General features: G+C 41.7%; 3 protein-coding genes across 5 annotated transcripts in view; 2 read left to right on the top strand and 1 right to left on the bottom strand.

Annotated features, from left to right (window-relative positions):
- The window catches only part of LOC308399047 (uncharacterized protein), a 42,415-nt gene extending 37,792 nt beyond the window's left edge, over positions 1–4,623 (top strand). Inside the window, exon 9 of the mRNA XM_080885990.1 lies at positions 527–4,623. Within this exon, the coding sequence (XP_080742116.1) occupies positions 527–2,356 (1,830 nt within the window). The 3' untranslated portion in view covers positions 2,357–4,623. The remainder of the gene's footprint in view (positions 1–526) is intronic.
- A 2,973-nt stretch (positions 4,624–7,596) lies between these two features.
- LOC308399753 (transmembrane protein 60-like) lies at positions 7,597–10,388 on the bottom strand. 2 transcript variants are annotated; one of them, XM_080887191.1, is made up of 3 exons: positions 10,221–10,388; positions 9,793–9,914; positions 7,597–9,684 (listed from the first exon to the last, which is right to left on the bottom strand). In XM_080887191.1, exons 2-3 carry the CDS (start codon positions 9,874–9,876, stop codon positions 9,367–9,369), a joined length of 402 nt encoding a protein of 133 aa, XP_080743317.1. In that variant the 5' UTR covers positions 9,877–9,914; positions 10,221–10,388; the 3' UTR covers positions 7,597–9,366. The 2 variants fall into 2 exon arrangements, with proteins under 2 accessions (XP_080743317.1, XP_080743318.1); XM_080887192.1 differs by having other exon boundaries at positions 7,597–9,709; positions 10,221–10,233.
- Positions 10,389–10,752: 364 nt separating this feature from the next.
- The window catches only part of LOC308399488 (protein PHTF2), a 52,371-nt gene continuing 46,968 nt past the window's right edge, over positions 10,753–16,155 (top strand). Inside the window, exon 1 of one of the 2 annotated variants that reach the window (XM_080886786.1) lies at positions 10,753–10,936. The gene's annotated coding sequence lies outside the window, so the exon portion shown is untranslated. The remainder of the gene's footprint in view (positions 10,937–16,155) is intronic. The other variant, XM_080886785.1, reaches the window with a different exon arrangement.

A 16,155-nucleotide genomic window follows, 5' to 3' on the forward strand; every position in this document is an offset into this window, starting at 1 on the left:
GCAACTTCAGAGAACAAGATTTTGTCTTGCTGCTGCTGTTCTGACTCGTTATGCAAAGGAATTCTATTTTGAATTTATTTAATCTGTGAGTTTTGAATCGTGCGTCAGCAAAATGTCCCCCCCGGGGATTGGAACAAGCCTGCAGACCATTTCAATGCAGCTCGGCATCCTTAAAGGAAACCAAAACAACTCTCGAATTGTTAGCAAGAGGCTGCTGCCTTTTAACTTCATGCAGCCGGTTTTCTCAGTGTCCTGTGAAGCAGTGCATATCAGACAACTGGAAGGATGTAGGCTAATTTAAATCTTAATAAAGAATTTAAATAAATTTGTTTTCTAATGTTAGTAATACTTTCATTCTGACGTGTAACTGTGTTTTCAATCAGTTTTGCGATGCATGTCCTTTTGTTTACTTTATCTAAGTCAGCATGGCCCTCTGCTGCTCAAATTCTTATTCTCATGGTATTATGACATCTATTTTCTTCCTCTCCTCCGTTTTTAACCGTCTTCCCGCCCTCTCTCTGTACAGTGTGTGCAGTGGGTGGACGACGCCAAACTAAACCAGCTGCGGCGGGAAGGCATTCGTTATGCTCGCATCCGCCTGTGCCACGATGACATCTACTTCATCCCCCGCAATGTGGTCCACCAGTTCAAGACAGTTTCTGCTGTCTGCAGCCTGGCATGGCATGTCCGCCTCCTGCAGTACCACAAGGGAGAAGGGGGGGAGGAGGAGCAGAAGGAGAAGGTTGAGCTGAAAGTGGAAGAGACTGAATCGGTTTTTGAGGGGGAAAAGGAGGATGAGAAGAAGAGGATAAAGGATGAGGATGTTGAGGTTGAGGTGGCAGAAAGCAGGACATTGCCAACTGGCAGAAAGGAGGAGGACAGTGATTGCCTTCAGCATCCACCTCCCCCATCCCAGCCTGCTCTCTCAGCACACTCAGACAAACAGGAGGTGATGGAGAGGGCAGCTGAAGAAAGAGGGCCTAAACGGCAGGATTCACCTCCTGCAAAGGTGAAGGCAGAATCTCCAGCCCCTGCCTGCAAGAATAAATCTCCTCCACCTCGCACTATGTCCCCTCCTGCTTTCCTTCCTCTTGATCGGGACACAGAACCCAAAATATTATCTAAACCTCATCACCACCACCACCACCATCTCTTAGACAGCAGAACAACGTCTTCCAGTAGAAGTTCCTCCTCTTCAGCTTCTCCGAAATCATCCCCAAAGTCTTCCACCTCGTCAGCGTTTTCACCTTCACCTGTCGCAAGCTTGCATTCGACTTTTGCAGCTTCCCATCCATCTTCTACCTCTTCTTCTTCCTCCTCCTCTGCTGTGGTGTCCACATCTTCCCCTCTGCCAGCTTCCTCTTCATCCCTGACTAGTCTCAAGCCTGCAGTGGAATCTCTTCTCTCCACGCTTCCTCCTTCTTCTCAGCCTCTTCCTTCCTCGGAGTCAGATCAACCGAAGGACAAAGACTCGCTCCCGGTCACAGACACACAGACACAGGGGTGGTCACAGGGGTCGCCCACTGTGGATGTAAAAACACACCCCTCCGAAATCAACACATGGACTTACACAGGGATCGACATGCGGACACAAACACGCCCAGAGGCACAGACTCACACTTTAGACTCAGACTCCAGGACATCCGTGGATTTGCCAGTACATCCACCACAGGACGCCTCGAGGCAAGGAAACTACATGCAGCAATACACACCCCAGCATCTCCCACCTCCTCCCCTCCCTCAGATGCTTCCCCTCTCTTTCTCCCCTCTCCTGCCGCATTCCCACATCCCTCACAGACCTCCAGGGCTCCCCCAAAACACCCTCTCCAGTCCTTCCCTTCCCACACAGCCTCAAACGCTAAACTCTTTTCTCACCCAGAAAGCACCGCCACATTCGGTCCACCTGAGCCCGCTTCACCTGCATCACCAACCAAATATCACCACACAGTCCCAGCCGTACTTCCAGCCCCCACTAATGGCCTCCCCTCCTCTAAGCTCTCCCCTCACTAACACCCAGTCTCTCTCCCCTCACCTTTCCCATCCACACCAGTTCGCCAAAACCTTCTTCCCCACCCAGCATCCCGGCTTCACCTCCCACCCCTTCCTCCCCCCTCAGCCTTTCCTCTCGCAGCCGCCGGGTGCTTACCCCCTACAACCGCAATACCAGACCTCAGCATCCATGCAGGTTCAGCTCTCCCTGTCACAGTCTTTCCCTTACCCACCTCCTCCTCCACCGCCATCCTCCTCCCCACACCCCCCTCCCCCCCCTCTTCCTCCTCACCCACCACCTCAACCTCGCCCTGCTGTTTTCCCCCCACCCCCAAACCATGAAGAGGAGCCGAAGCAGATTTTATAGTAGTTTTTTGTACGTAATGAAACTCTTTTTAAATGACTGTATACGTATAAGGTTTCATTTTGGTTGTGCTGTTGTAAAACAATGTAAAATAAATAACTAAAGAGGGAGAAAGCAGACACAGTATCATAGTTTATCAAGCAGCGTTGGACTCGATATAACCCAGACCTCTGGACTGAACTGGCTTAGATTGTACAGATGCTTTGGTCGTGCACAGGTTAAAAAGTGTGATGGAGAATTCCTTTCATTTACAGGTAGCTTTGGCCTTTAGCCATCTGAACTCTGAAGGAGAGATTATTCAGGCTCAAATGAGCCCTGTCGTCTGCCAAACTGCTGTCTGGCTCTGTTTTTTTTGTTTTGTTTTTAAGTGAAGTGAGCATAAGTCCTTTCAAACATCAGATTATCTGTGAGCCTGTCAGATGTAGGAAGTGAAGATTTCTCCAGACTTGTGTCAGATATTTATATAAATATAGAATAAAGGTTGTAAGTGTGGCCTTTTTGTGAAACTTGCAGCTAATGCTTCCATTTTTGTGGCTTTTTTTTTCTCGTATGTTCTCCGTGCCCAAGACTGTTTCTGAAATAATGATGGATCACCGCTGGTGTATTGATTTAATGTTCCTACACTTCATTACTGTACTGCACTATACAGTCTATCACAGTACTTTTCCCTAATATTGTATTTAGAGCTATAATGCTATAATGTTGCTGTAGTTTTTTAATGCTACTCAACATTATCTGAGCTCCAGCATGCAGTAGAACTGCATTCAGTCAGGCCACTAAGAGTCACATTTTTCAAAGTACTGAGGTTGTCCTGTGCTGGCTGCCCTTAACGCCACAGTGGGCTCTTTGTGTAATTTTGCTGCTTTTCTTTTTGTTTTTCGCCCGTCTCCTGGATGTGTGCCAGGGTTTCTTAATTTTGAGAACAAGTTTTGTGAACAAACTCGACCCAGGGCCTCCAGAAGTCTCAGGAAAACGCATTCAGGGCACATCCTGAACCTCGATTTTTATCCCCTTAACCGGATCTGTGTTTTATTAACAAGCAGCTACGATGACAGCTCACTGTGAGCTAGGATTCAAAGAGCAATATCATACAGATGCAGCATAGCCAAGACATCCCAAACGTGACTCATCACAGCAGTTTTAGTGCGTGTGAAAATGCAGTTGGTATTATTGTGGAAACTTTGAGTCGAGACTTGCAGATTCCATTAGATTATCCACAGGGCAATTTCAGGTTCTTCCAAGACTGTAACTTCAGTGCATTCAGGCTCACTTTTTATTTATTTTTTTTATTTACACTTCGAAAACAGACGGTACGCTGTCAAGAGCTCGTTTCCAAAGCACTATTTATCTATTTACCTGAAGTCTGCTTTCTCTACAGTGTGGAGTCTATGAAATGTTTTATTTATGAACCACAGACTGAAGTGTTTAAAAGTACAGTAAATTATTTTATGTGGAATTTTTAGCAGCGCCTATGAAGAATATATGTTTCTCCAAATATCTGATCATGAGAGTCAAACTCGTCTGTCTCGGTGCATGTCACAGAGTTGTGTATCTTTGTTGGTGTCTTGATTTTGTTTTGTCTTTTTTGTTTTTTACTATCGATATTGCTAATGTAGCCCACATTTCCCCAGTGCCTGTCCTTAACTGTGAAATACTAGATGGTCCAGAGACATACAGTGAAGGGGTCTTAGTTTTAACTGGAAAATCAGAGCAAAGCCTTAAATTGGTGTCTAAAGCCGCTGGAAGCTCTCCAAACATCTGAGGTCGGAGGGTTCAGCAGTGTTCAGAAGGTTTTTTGGGTTTCTTTTCCTTAATGATTCGTTTCACCACAAGCCTGAAAAATTTTGGAAAATGACAGATAACGCCTTAGCTTTTTGTCGTCAGTTTGCCTCAACGTTCACAGTGAGAACTCTTCACTGTATGGCTCTGGGGGAGAGCGAGGTGATAATTAAGCACTTGATAACAGTTGTGAGGCGCTATGCCGCTCTTTATACGCTTTTTGGCTTTTGGATGTTACAGAAACACGACAGGAACTTCTCTATTTTTTTGTAGAAATGTGACAAAAAAGTTATGGCTGAAAACAAAAAGTCTTCAGGGGCTAGAATTGTTTTCACAGAGTTCATTTATCTCCAGTTTTTCTTTGTTTGTTTGTTTTCTGTTCTTTTTAACTGTCAGCACTGTAGTGTACATAATGAGTTTTGTAAAGGGGAAAGAAATACTTGTAGTGTGGTTTCTACTTTAAATATGAGCCTAGCTAATAAAAGGTTCAATGTTTGACTTGATTCTCGTTGGTCTGGTTGTGTTTTCTCCACCGTGCATGACACTCTTGCAAGACTTTAGTGCAGGTGGGAGTCGATCCATTAAAGGTTGCCGCTTTAATCGTCAGGTGTGCGCCAACAGTATTGAAGAATTTTTAACAGTTAATGTCTTTCTGTGTGGATGATTTCACTAACAGCCATTTGTTCTTCAGTTTTGAGTGAAATATTATGAATCTGTAATTTAGCTTTTAAATGAGTGTTCACTATAGGTGCAACCATCTTTTATATACAGTTTATGTCAATAATTGCATTTTTTAGTAAGCTTCCACAAAACTTCCTGCAATAACTGAATTTTTTTTTTTGTCCACTTGGGGGCAGAAATATAAAACCGTCAACACTACCCTGACATACTCTGAAGATGATATGTTAAAAGTGTTTGCAAACAGTGGGAGGCCTGATGCTAAAAAATAATCAATTCAACGGGCCCAAAAGACACTTTAAAGCTCCTTAGAAGTGAAGTCACATCCTTAGAATATCTGCAACTCTTTTCAAATAGTAGCAGCCACTGTAAAGAAAAAAAATACTACTTAAAGCATCACTCATGTGTTAAGTGTAACTTTACACTTTAGCCATGCGAGTCCTTTATAAGGCTTTGTGAATGTGCTTAAAACCTACAGACACTCATCTGACTTTGAAATTTACTGAAAGCATCTTTCTTATTTTCAAAGCCATTCCTCCACCTCTGTCCAGCATACACCTGCCTGTGTTTTCGGCTTCTGTTTCCCTGTTATGCAAGCCGCCCCCTCACTGCAGTCTACGGCAGTGAGCTCAGCAGTTTTTAACGGTCCAGATTTGAGTAGACGACACATACACAATGCAGTAGCTCTGTGATTCAAGGCTGCTGTGTGTCGGGTCAAATCCAGCTAAGAAGAGCCTTTCCTCCCTCCTCTCTTCATCCTTTCCTGCCAGAGGAGCTCAGCTGACCTTTAAAGTGCAGGATCGAGGCAGGAAGTTGTTGCAGAGACAGTGAAATTAGTTTTGGATCATTCATGATAAACCAACTCACTCAACTGTGAATGCACTCAGTCAGTGAGCACATGGTATTCTTTCATTTAGTAAATTACTGCGGGTGCTATTAATTTTATTCTGTTCATTGCTTTTTTATGTAGCATGAAATGTGAAATAATCCTTATGTACTCTGCAGATAGGATAAGATGTACTATATTTATTGCAAAAGTTGGGAATTTCCTGTGTTGTAACAGCCAAAATATTAAACATAAACTAAATAAATGGTTTATTAGAATAAAGTGGAACAGTTAAAACACAAATGATACTAAAATGAGTTAATTCAATAGGAAAAATACATTAAAGGAGCTCAATAAGTCAAGAAATAGATTTAATTCAATAGAACTGCATGTAGAATGCTGAATATAATACACAAATACAAGTGAAAACAACAAAACTAGTAAAGCAAAAACTGCCAAATGGCATTAAAGAGTGATATTGTTACATATTACACCACAAGATTGCTAATAAAGATGCACTATTGCTTCCCCATATTTAACTAACTGCTACTCTAATTACTCCAGTAAGAGAAACGTTTTTGCACGTTGGGAAACTGTACAAACCAAAACCAATGCAATAAGTTAATTTATTAACAGTAAGAACCTGCAGAAAATGTCTTAGAACAGGTAAAAACCTGCTCCTTATAATGCTGCCTGTCCTACATGAGCTACTCATTAAAAAGTAAACTGGAGCTAGTTTTACAAACAGGTACAATTATTACTTAACATAAACTGAGCCAAAATGCAGAAGCAGTGTGTGAAACTCAAAGTACATGCTTACATCTTCCACTGGAATTAAGGGGTAGTTAGCAGGCAGGTGCTGCTAATTAAATGCTCTTGATTAACTGATCATCAGCAAGTGTGAGCACCTCTATAAAACAGACACACAACAGGACTCAGTTAGGATGTGAAATATTTAAATGAATGACAGTGCAACTAGAAAAGGGCTGAACACATATGGCTTATTTGGAGTCTCTTTGGACATCTGGACAGTCCAAAAGACGTCTGTAACAATGTTCATGGACAGACGAGAACAAAATGGAGATGTTCGGTGAAAAACACACACCTCTTCCCGACTGTGAAGCACGGCGATGGAGGGATGTTGATTTGAGCTCCTTTTGCATCCACAGGACCGGAGCAAGTCAAAGTCCAGAACTCAACAGAACTAAAATACTGCAGCGAGATTGAAGAAGACTGGACCGAAATTCCTCCACAATGATGTGAGACACTGATAAAGTCATACAGGAAATGATGACTTCAAGTTATTACTGGGCGTATTTAGTTTTTCAGAGAACTTCAGAGAGCCATGTGAAAATGTTCTTTCTCACGCAGCAGCAAGTGCTTTGATGTGCGCTCCCCTCCTACAAGATAAAGATGAGAAGTTGTGTGCTGATTAATGTCAAACAAAATACATTTGGATACATTTGTTTCTTAGATAACCTTTTATTTAATCAGAGCTTAACTGCTGTGAAGATAAAGCATTCAAGAGCTAAATTAACCTGCAAACATAGCTGCTCATTAAGTGAAGCAAAAAAAAAGGTGCTATAACATTTAGTCGCATAAAATAAAATGAGATACTTGCCTTTTCCATCTTCTTTAAAGGTGTTTTTGGATAGTTTCTCATAGTTAGTTTTTTTTCACAATACAAATACATCTAAACTTTAAAATCCTGTCATAAACCATTAAATTAGAGTGTTACGTAACGCCAGATAAACTCGTGCGTGCGTTTCAGAGGAGCTAATGTGTAAGAGCGTGCACGCACACCCTGCTGTTAGCTGATTGGCTGCCTCACGGTTCATTTCAGGTTACGTCCCAGAGGGATTTTCCCAACCACAATACTTTGTTTTCAACAAGCTCTAACTGATGCCAACCTTCAATTTGGAACCACTTTTTAAGCATCGTTTTGAGACACACAGTGTAGTGTAAATCACTAGTTTATTATTATAACACATGCATGCAATTTCGAAATTTCAATGCAAAATAACACAAGGAAACAACCGATGGCGCTAAATACATTTTCACCCATGCACAGAGTCAACCGACTATGAAACTATGAAACTGGAATCAGCTCGGTGCTCTCGTGGCTAAAACTGTAATTTTTTTTTAACCACACAAAGGTTTATTTGTGATCAGAGTTTTGGACTTGAGTGCAGAGACTGAGTTAAAGAGAACACATGATGATGAAAGTACAAAAGAGAACTTGTATAAGGCAGAGAGGGCAGCCTGTGGAAAATGGCACATCAGATGCTTCTTAAATCCCCCACTTCTGTGTTTGCAGCTAAGCTCGCTGCTGTCTTTTAAAGGTTTTAAAAAATAAACCTGGAAAACAAGTCAAAAATTTACACCGTAGTTTGTAGCGAGCGTGATAGTTACACAGGAAGTAGATTCAGTTCCTGCCTGTGCAGCTGCCGTCATTTACATTCAGCAAAAAGAAACTTTAGAAAAACAATACTGGACATTTTCAATCCATAAAAACACAAAGCATCAGAGGATGTTTTGGGCTTTTTGCTTCCAGTGTTGGCTTCACAGTAGTTTTACAGATACAGCTGTTCCCATATGGCCCTCTTTCAGCTATTTTTGCCATGTTTACATGACTTAGTAGCAGCTCAGTAGAGTCCCAGCTCTACTGATGAACACTGATGAGGCCTGAACACCCACAGCTGCAAGAAAGGTTTAAGATTATAATATGACTAAACTAGCATGTATATATTTGTATAAAAAACACAGCGTGATCGCTCACAGTCCAGGCCCATTGCACTTCCTTTAGCACCAACAATGTCCACTCGGGTTAAGGTGATAAATTCTGACAGGTGTCCAGGCTGTGAGGTAGCAAAGCAGCTCCAAACCATGATGGTACCTCCACCGTGCTTCGCTGTTGGGGTGAGCTTTTATTTACTGTTGTCCAAAAGACTGAGTGCTCAGATATAGTCTTTTCCAAATATGGCATGTATTGTAGTGTGCTTTTCTTCCTCAAGTTCTTCCAATAACATCATTCTTAAGTGTTTTTCTTATGGTAAACTTTATTCAGCTGTTTGGAGGTGTTTTTGTCATTACCCTTGGTTTCTTTTTCACCTCCCTGGCAAGGTGGCAGCTTTCCTGAATATCCTCTGAGAGTTCTTCTTAGTGTGACTCGAAAAACATTTTTCCAGTTTTGTGAACCTGCAAATGCTTCTAAGTTCCTGGGAAAGTCACCGAAACGAAAGCGTGGTTCACCCCTTCCAGGTTTTCTTTAAAAAGGCAGATTTTTATCAAGAACCAGGCTTTGTTTGCTCTCTGATCTCATTGAGGTGCTTTTTCAGATTCACGTCCATTCTCCAGCCTGGGCATGGGAGTGATTTCATCTTTTATAACATCATGCAAAATCCAGTTTGTGCTTCATTAGTTTAGCCAGATTGTGCTTCTCTGCAGTTGTGAGTGTGATGAAGGTCAGGCCACATTTTCCGAGTAAGTTATGACGAAATCTGTGCACTTCCAACTGTGTGATCTGCCTACACAAAGTCTCTTGTTCTTAACAGTAATACTGATAGCTGATGTGGAGATTTGATTCTTCTCTGGAAACATAATCAGGCTAAGCTCCTATTTCACAAAGCCGAGACCAGATAAACACAAATCTCCTCCCAATGTCTGCCTTCGTGTTTTTACACAGGTTTGTCGAGGGTGATGCAAATCACGCTGAGATCTTAGGCGGCTACTAAGCCTCTCTCCTTTCAGGAAAGATATTCAACCCCAGTTCCACCAGCGCCCCCATTAACATGGTCCACAGTGGTATGCACACAAACGTCAGCTTCACGTCGGCCAGCCTTTCCAGCTTGGCGCACAGCGTCAGGCAGAAGCCGAGCTTCAGCAGCATGGCTGTCAGGTACCAGCTACGCAGGCGCAGGTCTGGAGAGCCGTTGCGCGGGTCGTATCCCGGCTTGCAGCGGCCTGCCATCTTGATGGCGAGCATGAGGATGAGGATGCCATCAAAAACCCAGACAGGGAGAAAGATGAGGAACCAGTTCCACTGCACCTGTAGAGAGGAAAGGGAGAAGATGCTAATAGTTGAGGTTGTTGGGAGGAATGTGTCACTGGATGGAGACTGGGTGGAGATTGCTGATGAAGCTATGAAAACTGTTACCTTTCCATCCAATTTGAGCACCAGCATAATGAGGAAAACCAGGGTGAAGACCCAGGTCAACAAAACCCTCTGAGCCAGAGACATCTCACTCAGTGGAGACCAGAGGAGGAGACAGACAGAAGCTGCACACAGACAGACCACATGTGCACGTGTTATAATCAGAAAATATGTTAAATAATGATAAATGCATGCTTTTGTAGCATAAAACGTGGATTTAAAAACTGACAGCAAGGCAGGAATCAGAACTAACTGGATTATTTGGTGTCAGCTATGCTCTCCGTTGCAGCATCAAACAACATTTCGCTGATGGCCGCTTTGAAATAATAATTTAATGCCATAATTGTATTCATTGTCAGATTAAAAACACTGCAATTAGAGCTAGCTGTTACAGCCTAATAGCATTGTGCTAATCGCTGGCTGTGACTTACTTTAGTGTGTTTCCAGCTCGGCAGACAGCATCTTCCTTCCAATGTGTCCTACGCATTCACATTCTCATATCGTTTCTTATAGCCAGTCATGTAATTATCAGCAAACGTGTCCGTTAATAAAAATAGACTGGGAGATTTTTTTAGGTCTGTTATCCATACGGGTCCCGCCTCTCCTGGGAGCCGATTGGTGCTCCTCACGTTTGTTTTAATGTCCGTCACGCTGCGTTGTAACCGTAAAGTGTTCACGAATGCGCAAAGCAGTTGTTGGGTTTTCCTGTAGTGAGTTTTCACGTCCACTAGAGGTAAGTAAAGTTCTTTTTATTTCTCCCCCCGGCGTTTCTGATTATATCCTATTCGTCGTGATGGTATTTAAAATTTTAACCCTGTATTTTCTCGTTTTTTGACTTTCGAAATACTTATTGTATTCATGTGTGACCCTAGTCTTCTTTCCTATTTGCCAACCATCGATGGCGATTATTTGCTGAAAATATAACTGCGCCTTTATGCGGCGGTTTACGGTAAGGGGGCCGAAGTAGTATTTTTACAGTGAGAGACAGAAAGGGAAAGGCTAATGCTTGAAACACTGGCGAGCAGATACTCAGCATCTCCTCCAGACAATGGACAAGGCTGGCTAGCTCAAGTTCATTATAAACTACGCTTAGAAAGCGCGCCTGAGCTCTGTCTGTGGACTTGGAGCCGCCTTCGCAGTCAAAGAGGTAAGACTGAGCGACTGCACGGCGCGTTTAGACGGCAGTAATCAGGGTTTCGGGGTTAAAGACAGCTGTGTGGGCTGTTATGCCTGCCGGTGGCTCAGCTAACATATAGCCTGGCAGAAGGGAGGAGGACTGTCTGTATATGAACCAAGATAACCACGAAGACTGCCCGAAAGCACAGTGGCTGCTTCCAGCTACATGCCAGCTAGCATCAAAATTAGCTGCATGTGTTTCCCCACTCATAGTGGACCGAGCTTTACTTCACAGTAATGCAAACGTTGACATTTTTAGCCTGTGTTTTACTTCCTCTACCTCTTTGCTATTTTTAAATCTTCCACATCAATGTTATTAAGAATAAGATTTTTAGTACAATCTTTTCTAACAGTATTTCTATAGCAAGTAAAAAGATAAAAAATCAACTGAGAAAGCAATCAAACTTGTATAAAAAATAAAATAGGCAAGTAGGGTTGCTCTTAACTATCACCTTTATAGTAATACCGTTTATTGCATGGCATTTTGTTAGGCTCTGACTGATTTACTATTCAAGCTAAACTGCTGTGTGAAAGTATTTGCCTGCTTTTTTTTTTTTTTTTAATTTATTTGCACATTTCTCACACTTGCATGTTTCAGGTCAACAAATTTTTATATTAGACAGTGATAAGCTGAGTGAAACAAAATACAGTTTTTAAGTCATGATATCATTTATTAAGAGAAAAAGCTATCCAAATCTACCTGAAGTTACGTAAAAAAAATAATTGCCCCCATGTGATTAACCACTTTTTTTTTTGGCCAGCTGAGTTCAATTTAACTAGCCACACCCAGGCCTAATTACTGCCAGGTAGAGCAGGGCGATATGGCCAAAAATATTTATCATGATATATATTTGAAAATTTGCGATAACGATATAACTGACGATATAATTGATGCGAGACAAAATACAACTCCACAACATTACTAGCGCAAAAAGACAACCTTCCATTTATTTTCACTTAAACAAGAAGCTGGTTTTTATGTACATTAAAGCTTTATAAAAATGTAACAGTGCAAATGCAAATTCCTTGCTGAAAGTTTAACCAAAAGACATTTCCAGTAGAAATGGGCTGACATATCCTGAGCATAACCATGTATAATATCCACTGAAGTTAAAAAGAGGTGCTTTGCAACATTAAACTGCAGTGTGCAGTACGCATTTTTCGGACCATAAGGTGCACGGGATTATAAGGCACATTAAGCGAAACAAAGCAGTCAGATAAATCAAACTTTATTAAACTCATTCTTCTTGCTTCCTCCACTTCTGTACCATTGATTCATTAATGTTGAATTCTCTGGCAGCTGCTCTATTCCCATGTTGTTGCAGTATATTAATGACTAACCTCGTATTGTGGATGGATTATCTCAGTTGTTCTCCTGACTGAAGTTTGGTCCGTGTACAGCATCCTGCCATGCGATTGCATTTGTCTCTAACCATGAGGAACCTTCACGTTAACTTTTATAAGTGGAAAAGTGTTAGTGTTCGTCCTCCAGCTTCACTGTTTATGTTATGCTAACATAGCTGTGTCGCTAGCGATCACGTAGCACATCATTATATAGCAGCTAGCCCAACTTCAGTAACCCTACAAACGTCACTGCTGTTTAGTTTCCTGTCTTCATTTGTGTTGGAAGTGATAGCAGAGCTGTACGTTTGAATTTTTTCAGAAATCTCTCAGTCAGAACATGCTATATCATGTTTAGGTAACTAGCGAAACTAGCGAGCTAACTTCCGCTAGCTTCCTGCTAACTTCTAACTCCGTTAAATGTAATAACTTGTTTTCATGGATGCCTGGAAGTTAAACTTTATAGTTACACCTGGTAAAGCAGCAATGTTGATCGTTTTATTAAAGATGAAAGAATTTAGACAGTTTTTAACTCTCAGTGATGCTGCAGTGTTGTTTGACCTGAAACATACGGAGTTTAGGACCCAGATTACTCCCACATATAAGAGCATCTTAGTCCGACAAATATGACAATAATGACGGCCGCTTGCATGTTCTGCAAAAAAATGTGCTTTGTCGTGTATCTGACGGACAACAACCAAACCAGTTCCACATCACGGAAGTTGCACCATTTTTACAAACCAATTCTGGTTCATCTGTTTCACTCAACAATCGGCCATGTGCGTATGAAAACAAAGGCACTGCGCATGCGCGTTTTACTCCCATTCTATCGCGATATTTCATTTTCCTATCGTTGCCTAACATTATACCGGTATTACCGTGAAGGTATAATATGGCCCAGCCCTACTGCCAGGTCTGTTGACTCGTGAAATCGCTTCTCTAGAACCTGTCTGACAACATGAAGAAGGCTAAAAGATCTCAAAAAGAAACTCTTCGTCTCACAATCTAAAGTGAAACTGAAGAACTGATGCGAAGCAAAGTTGTTGACATCTTCAGTCTGGAAAAGGTTATTTCTAAGGATTTGAGACTTCAGCGAAGGACAGTGAGAACCATTATCCAAAAATGGAGAGAACCTGAAATGGTGTTGACCCTTCCCAGGAGTGGCCAGCCTATTTTAAAAAAAAAATAAAAAAAATACTCCAAGAGTGCACCAGTTGAACGCTTTAAAATGTCTGAGTCCTGTTACATCCAGCATAAAACTAACACAGCATTTCACAAAATGAACGTCATGATGTGTGTTTCTGTGACTTCCTGTGTAAACATGATCAACATTCAAACATGGTACTGTGATGGTCTGGGGCTGCTTTGCTTCTTCAGGACCTGGACAGCGTCCCGTGATTGATGTAATTATGGATTCTGCTCTATACTGGAAAATCCTGAAGGAGAATGTCCGGCCATCAGTTTGTGTCCTGAAACTCAAGCTCGCTTTGGTTATGCAAATTTTCCAAAACACACCAAGTCCACCTCCAAATAGACTTGAATCTGATTGAGATGCTTTGACCTTAAACAGGCTGTTCATACTTGGGAAAACTCTCCAGTGTGGTTGATTTAAAACAACTCTGCAAAGAAGAATGAGCCAAAATTCCTCCACAGTAACGTGAAACGCATAACAAATGATTTAAAATCAGATTTTTCTTTACTAGGTTTATCTTTGCCTGATATGTAAAATGTATTTGAGCTGAAACATGCACACGTATCAAGCAAAAACAGGAAGAAGTCTAGAGGGAGGCAAATGCTTTTTCACTTTATTTAACTACGAAGACCCATTTATATCAAATCTGGTTCAAGCTATACAAACACAATATTTAAAAAAGCAGCAAATACAGTGAAAGGTAGCGTATAGGACATAAAATGGCACAAAAAATATTAGTGCCCTCCTACACAGTCTTTTAAATCAATTAAAACATGCATCTAAGCAGCTATAATTTTGTCTGTTTTTTGTGGCTGTCCATAAACATTGCATTTCTTTTAACCAGCCAACTGCTTGCAGGCATACAGGTAATCGGAAGCCATCAGGGTGCCCATAGTCTGCTAAGCTGTGATGTACTCTGCTGCATGTGCTGCAGATATTGCTGAGGGCTACAGCCACTCTATTTAAAAAAAACAAACAAAAAAAAAAAACAATACAAATGTCCGTGCATGTCCTTCATATCTGTGTATCTCGACTAACAGATGTGCCAATATATGTGATAGGCCAGTAACAGCAGTTCGCCTCGTGCTCATCTACATTATTCAAATCTTTATCTGTCTCTTCTACTCTATTTTACTCTGCTTTAAAACCTGTTAGTGACTGTGTCAGAGAAGTGAAACTGCTGCAGGCTTCTGCAGGGGGTCAGGCTCTCAGTTTGGCAGGCCTACTGATTATCCAACAAGTTTATCGTTGAGCCTGTCTGTCTGCTCCAAAGTCTGACCAACAAAGTCATCGCTCACCCAGATTTCTATCTGCAGTCATAATTCGACCTCTAAATTAGTCCGCTGTGTCGCACCGGTTGAGTTGCTTTTAAGCCTAAAAATCACTTTTTCCTATTAAGCCGTACACGCTGAAGAAGCAGATCAGATTATCCTGATTATCCTTACAAACACGGTGACAACAGCAGTAAAAATGATCAGCTGCTGAGTTTTTTCCGCTGTTGGAGCAGTTATACCTGACTGTGTTTGCAATTCAGCCAGGAGTGGAACATTTTTATTTATTTATTTATTTTTTTAATCAAACTGCAAGTATGTGACTTGTGCAACAGCTAAGCAAACCTTTAATCTCGCTTGCTGTGAACCCCATGTACAGCTTATACTGTAGGGCCTCGTATTCGGGGTAGAGAAATATAGTTTTCTTAGACTCAGTAGGGTTGTGTTAGTCATATGATCATCAACAGGAATGGGTTTTCCCCAAAAGGAGCTACTAGGAACTACCTGTTTAACAAGAAAAAAACTGGGAATGATATCAGAGATCTCACTTAAATCCATTATGAAGTGCCTTTGAGCAAGGCAGATCAGTGCTCGTTTTCCTGCCTCGCTGCAGGAAGCTGTGGTTCAGAAGTGCAGTTTGTTTTCTTCCTGACAGAAAATAGCTCACTTTTGTGTTATGTTGCATATTCACTGTGGTGTTGCACACACATGGGATTCCTGTTAATGCCCAGACACACAAACAGGGTAGGACTCGGCAGCTCGTGTGCCTTTAAAACACTGATTAATCATCTGCTGGTCCACTACTACAAGTCAGACCATGTATCTGCACCGCATCGTTGTGTGCACACACAAATGTGACTTGTAGAGAGTGACTCCCTCGTTGAGTGGCCTTCTGTATATTTTTACACCCTTTGGACATTGCAAGAGTCTCTTGGTCCTGCAAGGCCTTAATTGTCATTTGTCTTCACCTGACAAAGTGTGGATGAAGGCATGCCCAAGGCTGGCTAAAGAGAGATCCCACTTCTTGCATATGTTCTCTGGGCTGTTATTTCTAGCTTTAGTAATTAAAGTAATTTAAAATAAAAGCAGTGTTTCTGTAAATAGTTTCTACTTTTGCACACATGAGAGTGCATTCTCTGCATCTCAATCTCATCCTCACCTAGTCGCCTTAGTTGTCTCCTTGTTGCATTCCCCCTTCATTTATTTGTCTCTTTGAGGAGCTCTGAGACGATGGATTGCATTTTGTTTTGTGGAGCGTGAATCTGCCTGCAGAGCTTGTTATATCATCAGCTGCAACATGGTTATATCACACACTCATCTGCTATATTATTTTATGCTACGGCTGCAGCTTGGCCTGCATGGAAGTGATATCATGCGTAGAAATAA

Source organism: Rhamphochromis sp. 'chilingali' (genome assembly GCF_963969265.1).
Source record: "Rhamphochromis sp. 'chilingali' genome assembly, chromosome: 7".
Taxonomy (NCBI): domain Eukaryota; kingdom Metazoa; phylum Chordata; class Actinopteri; order Cichliformes; family Cichlidae; genus Rhamphochromis; species Rhamphochromis sp. 'chilingali'.

Bases quoted from the DNA above. Each gene is read 5' to 3' on its own strand.
- LOC308399753 (XM_080887191.1), bottom strand. From the start codon at position 9,876: ATGTCTCTGGCTCAGAGGGTTTTGTTGACCTGGGTCTTCACCCTGGTT. The intron at 9,685-9,792 runs GTAACAGTTTTC...TCCTCTCTACAG, and splicing joins TGCTCAAATTGGATGGAAAG to GTGCAGTGGAACTGGTTCCT.